Genomic DNA, 12,025 nt, shown 5'->3' with positions numbered 1-12,025 from the left:
TTACAGCAAACTCTACCAAGTGCGCTGTAGGGTTTACAGAGGCCAAATATCTTGGCTACATTGTGGGAAAAGGTCTGGAAAAACCCCAAGTGAACATGTTAGAGGCCATCCAAAATTGGCCCCGACCAAGTCGCAAGAAACAAGTCCGGGCGTTCCTAGGTGTGGTGGGGTATTACCGACGATTTATCCCCCACTTTGCCACAAGGGCAAGCCCCCTGACAGACCTAGTGAAAGTCCGTGGACCTGATCTGGTGAGATGGTCTGACGCAGCAGAGGAAGCATTCACAGACCTACGGACTGCCCTCTGCAATAACCCCGTACTGATAGCCCCTGATTTCACCAAGGAGTTTATCCTGCAGACGGATGCATCGGAGGTAGGGTTGGGGGCCGTTCTGTCACAGATGGTCGGCGAGGAGGAACACCCAATTCTATACCTCAGTCGGAAACTCCTTCCAAGGGAACAAAAATATGCAGTGGTGGAGAGAGAATGCCTTGCTGTAAAATGGGCCATGGAAACATTACGCTACTACCTGCTCGGGCGCAGATTTGTCCTCTGACCAACCATGCCCCTCTTCAATGGATGCAGCAGAACAAGGAGAAGAACACAAGGGTGACCAGATGGTTCTTATCCCTCCAACCTTTCCAGTTCCGTGTGCAACACAGAGCAGGGAGCCGTCATGGCAACGCCGATGGTTTGTCACGTGTGCACTGTCTGGCGTCCCAAGCTGCCCAACCCCTTGGCATTGAGCAGGGTGGAGGTATATGTGACAGACCCAGACCAGTGGGGTACAGGAGTCTGGTAGAGGGCAAATATACTTCTCACTGGATGAGTAGTTTTCTGTTCCCTGAGTGACCAGAGCAGGGGCTGCACTAAAGTAATCAGGAACTTATCATTCATTATTTACTCAGTGCTCACTGAGGCTGGTATTTTAAAAGGATTTAGGTGCTCAAGTCCCACTGAAAACCTAACTCCGATAGGCCCCTTTGAAAATTCCAGCTTACTGGGGCAATATTGTTACTTGGGCCATGATTGCACTGAAGTCAATGGGCTAACTCCTGAGATTCTTAGGGTATGTCTACACTACGAAATTAGGTCGAATTAATAGAAGCCGGTTTTATAGAAATCGGTTGTATACAGCCGATTTTGTGTGTCCCCACATAAAATGCTCTAAGTGGTCTAGTCGGCAGACCGCGTCCACAGTACCGAGGCTAGCGTCGACTGGTAACCGTCCTATTACAAGTTGGATCATCGCACATTAGCAGAGTCTTCCCTGAGCAGCAGATCGTGCAATAGGCCTGAAGTCATCATACAGGAAAAATGTGGCTATCAGTCTTAGTACACTAATTGCCAAGCGCCCAGTATTTGCTGCCAAGCACCCAGAAGATGCCGAGGGCTATCAGTCATGCTGCACCGTCGTCTTAAGATGTAAAAAATAGATTTGTTCTGTATTCATTTGCTTCCCCCTCCCTCCGTCAAATCAACATCCTGCTAAACCCAGGGTTTTCCGTTTAATCTTAGGGGGGACCATTCTATGTGACAGTTGTTTGTGTTTCTCCCTGATGCACAGCCACCTTTCTTGATTTTAATTCCCTGTACCTGTACGTCATGTCATCACTCGGCCCGCCCTCCCTCCCTCCTTCCCTTGGTCCGTCAGATTCTAGTTTCGCGCCTTTTTTCAGACCAGGCACCATAGCTAGCACTGGGATCATGGAGCCCGCTCAGATCACCGCGGCAATTATGAGCACTATGAACACCACGCGCATTGTCCTGGAGTATATGCAGAGCCAGGACATTCCAAGGCGAAACCCGGACCAGCCGAGGAGGCGATTGCAGCGCGGCGAAGAGAGTGATGAGGAAATTGACATGGACATAGACTTCTCACAAGGCACAGGCCCCAGCAATGTGGAAATCATGGTGTTACTGGGGCAGGTTCCTGCCGTGGAATGCCGATTCTGGGCCTGGGAAACAAGCACAGACTGGTGGGACCGCATCCTGCTGCAGGTGTGGGACGATTCCCAGTGGCTGCAAAACTTTCGCATGCGTAAGGGCACTTTCATGGAACTTTGTGACTTGCTTTCCCCTGCCCTGAAGCGCCAGAATACCAGGATGAGAGCAGCCCTCACAGTTGAGAAGCGAGTGGCGATAGGCCTGTGGAAGCTTGCAACGCCAGACAGCTACCGGTCAGTCGGGAATCAATTTGGAGTGGGCAAATCTACTGTGGGGGCTGCTGTGATCCAAGTTGCCAGGGCAATGAAAGACCTGGTGATATCAAGGGTAGTGACTCTGGGCAACGTGCAGTCAATAGTGGATGGTTTTGCTGAAATGGGATTCCCAAACTGTGGTGGGGCCATAGACGGAACCCATATCCCTATCTTGGCACCGGAGCACCAAGCCACCGAGTACATAAACCACAAGGGGTACTTTTCAATGTTGCTGCAAGCCCTGGTGGATCACAAGGGACGTTTCACCAACGTCAATGTGGGATGGCCAGGAAAGGTACATGATGCTTGCGTCTTCAGGAACTCTGGTCTGTTTCGAAAGCTGGAGGAAGAGACTTTCTTCCCGGACCAGAAAGTAACCGTTGGGGATGTTGAAATGACTACCGTGATCCTTGGGGACCCAGCCTACCCCTTAATGCTATGGTTCATGAAGCCGTACACAGGCAGCCTGGACAGTAGTCAGGACCTGTTCAACTACAGGCTGAGCAAGTGCCAAATGGTGGTGGAATGTGCATTTGGACGTTTAAAAGCGCGCTGGCGCAGCTTACTGACTCGCTCAGACCTCAGCGAAAAGAATATCCCCATTGTTATTGCTGCTTGCTGTGCGCTCCACAATATCTGTGAGAGTAAGGGGGAGACATTTATGGCGGGGTGGGAGGTTGAGGCAACTCGCCTGGCTGCTGATTACGCGCAGCCAGACACCAGGACAGTTAGAGGAGCACAGCAGGGCGCGGTGCGCATCAGAGAAGCTTTGAAAACGAGTTTTGTGACTGGCCAGGCTACTGTGTGAAACTTCTGTTTGTTTCTCCTTGATGAACTCCCCCCCCAGTTCACTCTACCTCCCTGTAAACCAACCGCCCCACCCTCCCTTCCCCACTTCGAGCACCGAGTGCAGAGGCAATAAAGTCATTGTTATTTCACATCCATGCATTCTTTATTAATTCCTCACACAAGTAGGGGGATAATTGCCAAGGTAGCCTGGGATGGGTGGGGGAGGAGGGATGGAAAAGGACACACTGCATTTTAAAACTTTAACTCTTATTGAAGGCCAGCCTTCTGATGCTTGGGCAATCATCTGGGGTGGAGTGACTGGGTGGCCGGAGGCCCCCCCACCGTGTTCTTGGGCGTCTGGGTGAGGAGGCTATGGAACTTGGGGAGGAGGGCTGTTGGTTACACAGGGGCTGTAGCGGCGGTCTCTTCTCCTGCTGCCTTTCCTGCAGCTCAACCATACGCTGGAGCATATCAGTTTGATGCTCCAGCAGACGGAGCATTGATTCTTGCCTTCTGTCTGCAAGCTGACGCCACCTATCATCTTCAGCCCGCCACTTGCTCTTTTCATCCCGCGATTCAGCCCGCCACCTCTCCTCTCGTTCATATTGTGCTTTTCTCATGTCTGACATTGACTGCCTCCACGCATTCTGCTGTGCTCTATCAGCGTGGGAGGACATCTGGAGCTCCATGAACAAATTGTCCCGCGTCCTCCGTTTTCTCTTTCTAATGTTCACTAGCCTCTGTGAAGGAGAAACATTTGCAGCTGGTGGAGGAGAAGGGAGAGGTGGTTAAAAAGACACATTTTAGAGAACAATGGGTACACTCTTTCGTTACAAGGTCGCATTTTTCCTCTTATAGTGAGGGCCTGCCGATTTGGTATGAGAGATCACTGACGCAGTGCCAGGCAACAGATTTCGGCTTGCAGGCAGACATGGTAAGATGTGGGAATGGTTTCAAACAGCAGCGCCCTCATTTCCCATATCAAGGATGAATTGGGTTGGCCATTTAAAATGGGTTTTCAATGTAAAAGGAGGGGCTGCGGTTTCCGGGTTAACATGCAGCAGAAACCCAACTAAACCATCCCCCACACACACACACACAATTCTCTGGGATGATCACTTCACCCCTCCCCCCACCGCGTGGCTAACAGCGGGGAACATTTCTGTTCAGAAGAGCAGGAACAGGCACCTCTGAATGTCCCCTTAATAAAATCATCCCATTTCAACCAGGTGACCGTGAATGATATCACTCTCCTGAGGATAACAAAGAGAGATAAGGAATGGATGTTGTTTGCATGCCAGCAAACACCGGGTCCATACGCTGCCATGCTTTGTTATGCAATGATTCCAGACTATGTGCTACTGGCCTGGCCTGGTAAAGTGTCCTACCATGGCGGACGGGATAAGGCAGCCCTCCCCAGAAACCTTTTGCAAAGGCTTTGGGAGTACATGAAGTAGAGCTTTCTGGAGATGTCCCTGGAGGATTTCCGCACCATCCCCATACACGTTAACAGACTTTTCCAGTAGCTGTACTGGCCACGATTGCCAGGGCAAATTAATCATTAATCATTAAACACGCTTGCTTTTAAGCCATGTGTAATATTTACAAAGGTACACTCACCAGAGGTTCCCTGTGTGCCCTCAGGGTCTTGGGTGAGTTCGGGGGTTACTGGTTCCAGGTCCAGGGTGACAAACATATCCTTGCTGTTGGGGAAACCGGTTTCTCCGCTTCCTTGCTGCTGTGAGCTACCTACATTATCTCCATCCTCATCTTCCTCGTTCCCCGAACCCTCTTCCCTGTGTGTTTCTCCATTGACAGAGTCATAGCACACGGTTGGGGTAGTGGTGGCTGCACCCCCTAGAATGGCATACAGCTCCGCATAGAAGCGGCAAGTTTGTGGCTCTGCCCCGGACCTTCCATTTGCTTCTCTGGCTTTGTGGTAGGCTTGCCGTAGCTCCTTAATTTTCACCCGGCACTGCTGTGTGTCCCTGTTATGGCCTCGGTCCTTCCTGGCCTTGGAGACTTTTTCTAATACTTTGCCATTTCTTTTACTGCTACAGAGTTCAGCTAACACTGATTCATCTCCCCATATGGCGAGCAGATCCCGTACCTCCCGTTCGGTCCATGCTGGAGCTCTTTTGCGATCCTGGGACTCCATCATGGTTACCTGTGCTGATGAGCTCTGCATGGTTACCTGTGCTCTCCACGCTGGGCAAACAGGAAATGAAATTCAAAAGTTCGCGGGTCTTTTCCTGTCTACCTGGTCAGTGCATCTGAGTTGAGAGTGCTGTCCAGAGCGATCACAATGAAGCACTGTGGGATAGCTCCCGGAGGCCAATAACGTCGAATTCCGTCCACACTACCCCAATTCCGACCCGCAAAGGCCGATTTTATTGCTAATCCCCTCGTCGAAGGTGGTGTAAAGAAACCGGTTTAAAGGGCCCTTTAAGTTGAAAGAAAGGGCTTCGTCGTGTGAACGCCTCCAGGCTTAATTCGATTTAACGCTGCTAAAGTCGACCTAAACCCGTAGTGTAGACCAGGCCTTACTCAGTTCTTATTGAGCCAAACTCCAGTCAAGTTTCTGCTAGTGTCTATGCTCTTCATTTTGGGTGGATGCAGGGAAGGCCTTAATTGACTGATCTGTCATTTCTCATGACCCCCTAGTACATTGGGTCTGATTCTCATCCCATTGTCACTCACCTAAATCACAAGCTACTGCGCTGAAACCAATAGGCATGATTCTCCTTTCCATGTAAATGAGGGGTAGCTTTTCTGAAGGGAATGGAGTTATGTTGGTTTAAATTTGGAAGAATTCCACTGGAGTTTCAACAGCCGAATCAGGAGTAATCTACTTAGTTATTTGTTTCTATGTGAGATGAGAACCCAACCCACTAGTTATAAATCAAATGCAATTTATTTTTTATTTTATTTTTTAGGTTGCAACTTTAAATGAGTCAAAGGGAGATAAGTGCCCAACTCCCATTGGCTTAGTCCCCTTTGAAACTCCCAGCCTCAGTTTATATAGCACTTCAATCACTAAACTAGATGGGCTTCCTAGAAGAGCCACCCAAATGCTAAATCAGATGGGTCGATTGATTTATTAGGCAAGCAGTGGGAGTCCTCTGTATTGACAAAGGTGCAAATCATAGCCAAGTCTAGCTCCACTGTACATCCGCGGTCAAAAATACTCATTCAAAAATATAATATAGAGTCCTCAGCTGGCTTATACATCATAGCACCATTGAGAATGCTGGGTCTATTTCTCTTTAGGCACAAATTGGTGCCAATCCAGGAAGTCAATGGGGCTGTCCACTTATTTACCCCCGTTGAGGATCTGGTCCATCATGGTAGAATCTGGTAAAATAACAATAACTATTTACTTTACCTAAATATTCAAGATCTGAAGCTGAAGGATCCTTTATTCACTGGAGATGACTTCTCTTTCCAACTCCTAAGCATAAGGCAATAAAGAATGCCATCATTGTAGGTGGGATAGTATTAAAATTGCTAGTCTGCCAGATCCTGCGACTGGATGACAGAGAATAGATCATGTGATAATTGCCCTGTTCTGTTCATTCCCTCTGAGTATCCTGCATTGGCCACTGTCTGAAGACAGGATACTGGGCTAGATGGACCATTGGTCTGACCCAGTATGGCCATTCTTATGTTCTTACGATCTTAGTGTAAAACAAGAGTTATTCCTTGAAGTTCAATCATTAAGTTACCAAAGAGGTTAAGAGGTGGCTTGAATATGGTCTATAAAGGTCAGATTTTTATAGGGATTGAGGTGCGTAAAGATGCAGGTAGACATGTAGTGTAGATTTTAAAATCACCTCACTGCCATTGACTTCAATGGGAGTTAAGCACCTAACTTGCCTGGGAACTTTTGAGAATCCCAACAAGTGCCTACCTGCATTTTTAGATGCATAAATGCCTTTAGCAATCTGGCCCTAAGTACCTGCAAAAGGAGAAGATTCCTGATTGTCGAAGTGTCCTTAATCTAGAAGACAAAAGCAGAACAAGATCCAATTCAGCTTGGAAATAAGAAGCAACTTTTTCACCATGGGGGTAATTAACCATTAGAACCACTTGATAAGGGTGTGGTGAGTTCTCCATCACCTGAAGTCTTTAAATAAAGATGGGATGTTTCCTTCACAAGATACGCTGTAGCTCAGACACAAATTATGGGTTTGCTGAGGAAATCATTGGGTGAAATTCCCTGGTTGGGGTTATACAGGAGGTCAGAAGAGATGATCATAATGGTGTCTTCTGGCTTTAAAATCTATGAATTGCTGAAGTCAGTGAGCCTGATTCTCCCCTCACTGACCACAGTGTAAACCAGGAGTAACTCCACTGGAGTCAGTGGGGCTGATTCCCCTCTCAAACACCTGGTGTAAATCTTCCCCTTTCTGTGCCTCAGTTTACAATCTGTAAAAGGGGGATAATGATCCTGGCCTCCTTGGTAAAGTGCTTTGAGATCTGATTTAAAGCACTGCATAAGAGCTAAGTATTATTGTTATTCTTTGGCTGGCAAAAGAATATGTCTCATTGTGCTCTGTTGTTCAGCCAACTCTTTTTGGGACTAGATCCAAGAATAATGGATGGCGGTTTGACACAAGGCACGAGCATGTGAAATTTGTTCAGAATTCAGTGCAGAGGAAGCCTATGAAAGTAGGTGTATACGTTCACAAAACCTACATGGGGACATAGGAATTTGAGGACTGGCCCTTCAGTTATTTATTTAATGACTATACAAGCAATGCACTCCAAAGTTCCTGAGAAAGTCTGTGGATTTCTCTGAAGATCATGTCCCAAGGCTGCCTCTGAGAGGATGAAATAAGCCTTCCTGAGTCAAACACTTTTATTTTGCATGAACAGAGCAATTAAGAAGACATTAGCATATTAGATATAGATTGTTTATTTTTAATTATAGGTATATAAAGAGATATGTAAACAGTTTATTAAGGATAGTTGGTGGTTGACTCCATTAGGGCAGGCTGAGAGCTAGAACCTTTTGACAAGTTTCGAAGTGTGTGTGTTAGAGAAACAGCATTATTGTGTGCTTTTAAAAAAAAATAGCTGTATTGGTTTTCTCTCCATGTTCAGAGATCAGTTTCTTCTACATCTGACGTGATATCATTCCCCCCCGTCCCCCCAATTCTGGATACATCCACAGTGAGTATGTTTTGAAAATTCTTTGAATATTTTCCCAGAATACGTAGTATTTACACAAGTTTAATTGAAATCAGAACCTTTTCTTGTTATTATTATTCCTAACATTCAAATTAATATTCGTTTAGATTCCTTAAACAAAAGAAATTTTGCATTCTGAATTTCTTTTTATTGTTTGTGCTGTTTTTTTTAAGCTAGGATTTTCATCAGAGTCTAAAGGAGTTAGATGAACAAATCTCACTGAAATGCAATGTATGTAGGTGCCTAATTCCCTCAAGCATCTTTGAGAATGCCAGCCTGTGCTTCTGCATTGTGCTCACACTACAGTATAAAAACAGGTTAGACAATTTCTCTTGTGTTTATAGTCAGTTTCTGATCAGTTTCACCTTCTTGCTGTCTTGCAGAATAATTGTAGTTTTGTAAATAATGCAGACTCTACACTTTCCAAAATAAAACAATCTTCCCCCGTACTTACTACAAATCAGATCTGATATCTTTAGAGAGAAAAAATAAGTTTTTGCCAAGAAGAAAAGAAAAGAAAGAATGAAAAAGCTCTGTAGTCAGCACATTTCAGAGAGAAGGACATGGAGTCCATTCCATCTTGTGTACCATCAACATAATTATTTACTAAGTTCACATCAGTTACACTTGTGAAAACATACTAAAGACAGTGCAGTTTGCAGAGGGGCTCATTAAACTGAAGAAAATGGGGTCACACTTTGTATTGGGCACTATTTATAAATGCTTTCTAAATAGGCTTGGACGGCTTAGATTTTTATCGGAAATGTCAATAAATTCTATTTCACCATACACACACAAACTGATGAAAAAATATTTTTATTGATAATAATCAAAATTGATAGGTAGGCAAAGTAAGGCAAATATTGCTTGACAACTTCTCAGCATGTATGGTCATTGAATAATTATTGCCTGACAGTGCCCCACCCCCGCACCCCCATTGTCTGCCCCTGCCATAAGTTCTCACACTGTGGAAATTTAATTGATAAAAATAAAATAAAAATGTTTAAAACCCATACTTCTGCACAATCGTGCAAAAATTCAAAAACAAGGCTTAAAAATAAACATTATTATCCACTGAAATTATTTAAAAAATGATTTTTTCCAAACCTTCTTATAAGCAATTAACAGATTACAAGTATGTTAGAGACATGAACAATATATGTTCCAGATGGTTATAAGTGTATCAGTAGAAAGTTTTACAAATGATTGTCAGAGTTCTAAGCAACATATTTTGACGGGTGGAAACAATACAAGTTCCTCAAGCATTTATTAAAGCATCAATTATTTATTAAATGAACCTTATTATAAAGTATGACCAAAATGAGAGGTGAATGGAATCTGGAAGTCTGTGGTGCCATCACGATTACCAATGGTTCAGAGGAGGTTTAAGTCAAATATGAGGGTATTACCATTCTCATCAACAGCAACAACAGTGGACTGTTCTTTTGTTGTTAGAGTCAGGGGCTCAAGTTGCCCACTAGAGGCCAGGCCCTTCCTTTAAGATGTCTCAAAGCAGACATCCAAAAACAGAGGCACCCCCAGATCAATAGTCTCTTTTGAAAATATAGGCCAGGACTCTTGGGTGCTATTTGAGATTCAGGGTGAGAAGTGAGCTCCAACAGCTAAGAAAAAGGAACTGGGAATCTGGATGCCTGGGTTCTGTTTCCAGCTCTGGTAGCCCATCTCTGTCTAATGCCCTAATGTGCTGAGGGTTTCCAGCTCCCATTGAGAGCTAAATGTTCACTACACCATACAAATTGTGTTCAGAATCCTGATATATATGTGACTGCTCAGTTTATTGTCTGTCAACAATGACCTGCATCTAACAAAATCACTTGTGTATTTCTTCATCTTCCCTTTATGGTTTCATGTGTTTTGGCAGGTACACCACCTGGCCCCAATGATGAAGGGAAATCAAACCAATGTGAAGGAATTTATTCTGCATGGGTTCCCTGGTTCTCGTTATTTGCAGATCTCACTCTTCATGCTATTCTTGTTCATGTACCTCCTGACACTCACAGGAAACATCACCATCATATCCTTAGTGGGGACCCACTGTCGCCTCCACACCCCTATGTACTACTTCCTCTGCAATCTCTCCTTCCTGGAGATCTGGTTCACCACAGCTACCATCCCCAAGACTCTTACCAATCTCGTGTCCCAAAGCAAAACTATCTCCTTCCTCAGCTGCCTCCTGCAGATGTACTTTGTCTTCTCTCTAGGCTGCACTGAATTTCTACTCCTGGCTGTCATGGCCTATGATCGTTATTTGGCCATATGCCACCCATTGCACTATAGCTCCATCATGAACAGCACCTTGTCCACCCAGTTGGCCATTGGCTCATGGGTAGGTGGCTTCCTGACTATTTCTGTGCCAGCATTTCTGATCACTAGGTTGTCCTTCTGTGGCCCTACGGTCATCAACCATTTCTTCTGTGACATAGATTCTTGGATAGAGCTCTCCTGCACAGACACGCACCTCTTTGAGATTGTGTACATTACTATCTGCTTTATTGTCATCCTGGGCTCCTGTGCAGTCACCCTGGTCTCCTACATTTACATCATCTCCACCATCCTGAGAATCCCATCTGCCCAAAGCAAGAAAAAGGCCTTTTCCACTTGCTCTGCCCATCTCACCATTGTGGTTATATTGTACGGCTGCGCCATCTTCCTGTATGTCGAGCCTTCTAAACAGAACTCACTGGACATGAACAAAATTGTCTCTGTCTTCAATACTATTGTGACACCATTGCTTAACCCTTTCATTTACACTCTAAGGAATAAAGACTTCAAGGAAATCTTGAGAAAGGCTTTTCATAGGACGTGATGTTATTTTCCAATGGCCTGGATATCACTGATTTAGGCAAATCAAGTGAACCGTCAAAGCATACTAATATTAAATAAATCATTTCTGGTATCTAAATATAATCTAATAATAATAATAATAATGCAGAATTTGGCCTAGAATTTGGAAACCATATTACTGGGACTGAGTCTCATTTACAATAAGGCAACTTTCAATTCTTTTGGCAGTGTAAATGGGCCTTAAAATTGGTGTGGCTGTAATTTCCAAGCTCTTAAAGACCCCTTTACACTGCTGGAATGATGGAAAAGGGTCTTATTTTCAATGAGGAGCAGGCCCTCATTTTTTGTGTATGTAAACTAGCCTATGATATAGTTCTCCAATTTATCCAGATACTTGCTTCTGACATTTAACACTCTAGCACTTTTGATGTAGCTCCACAAGCATTGACATCACTTTGCTTACAATCCAGAAAATGTTGATAAGACTCTTTGAAAACTTGGAGATGACTTGGATGTGACTGGAAAGCTGGGATAATATGTTGTCACATCTGTCAACATGATGATGCAAATTGGGCAGCTTCTTACTATCTTTCATATGATTTGACATTTTTCTAGCTCTATTACAACTTTTTGACAAGGATCTATCGTCCAGAAGCCAAAGGTATTTAGGTGCTAACATCAGTCTGGGACTTTCCAGGGAGTCTAAAGGAATTAGGCACCAAAACCTCATTCAATTTTGATGGGATTTGTGGGCCTAACTCTCTTAGGCACTTTTAAAAATTGCAACCTAAACAACGATAAAATATAATCATGGGTTTAGGTGTGGGTATTTTGACATATGATGTTGACAATTTGTGATATAACAGTTTATAAAGCTTAATTTATTGAATTTGAATGTCTATTGACATTAAATAATTGCCTGGCCACTTCTTCTCCCTCCTCCACCACCCATAATTTCCTGCAACTGTGAAAATTTAAATGGATCAAAATAAAAAAAAAATACTTAAAAGTAAACATTGATATTACCCATCGAATT

General features: G+C 44.4%; 1 protein-coding gene across 1 annotated transcript; it reads left to right on the top strand.

Moving 5' to 3' along the window:
- Positions 1 to 10,084: 10,084 nt before the first annotated feature.
- Positions 10,085 to 11,011, top strand: LOC128848120 (olfactory receptor 6F1-like). The gene has a single exon (XM_054047907.1). The coding sequence runs from the start codon at positions 10,085 to 10,087 to the stop codon at positions 11,009 to 11,011; it is 927 nt and encodes a 308-aa protein (XP_053903882.1).
- The last annotated feature ends 1,014 nt before the right edge of the window (positions 11,012 to 12,025 follow it).

Source organism: Malaclemys terrapin, chromosome 13, assembly GCF_027887155.1.
Source record: "Malaclemys terrapin pileata isolate rMalTer1 chromosome 13, rMalTer1.hap1, whole genome shotgun sequence".
NCBI lineage: Eukaryota > Metazoa > Chordata > Testudines > Emydidae > Malaclemys > Malaclemys terrapin.
This window is presented reverse-complemented; position numbering and strand designations above follow the sequence as displayed.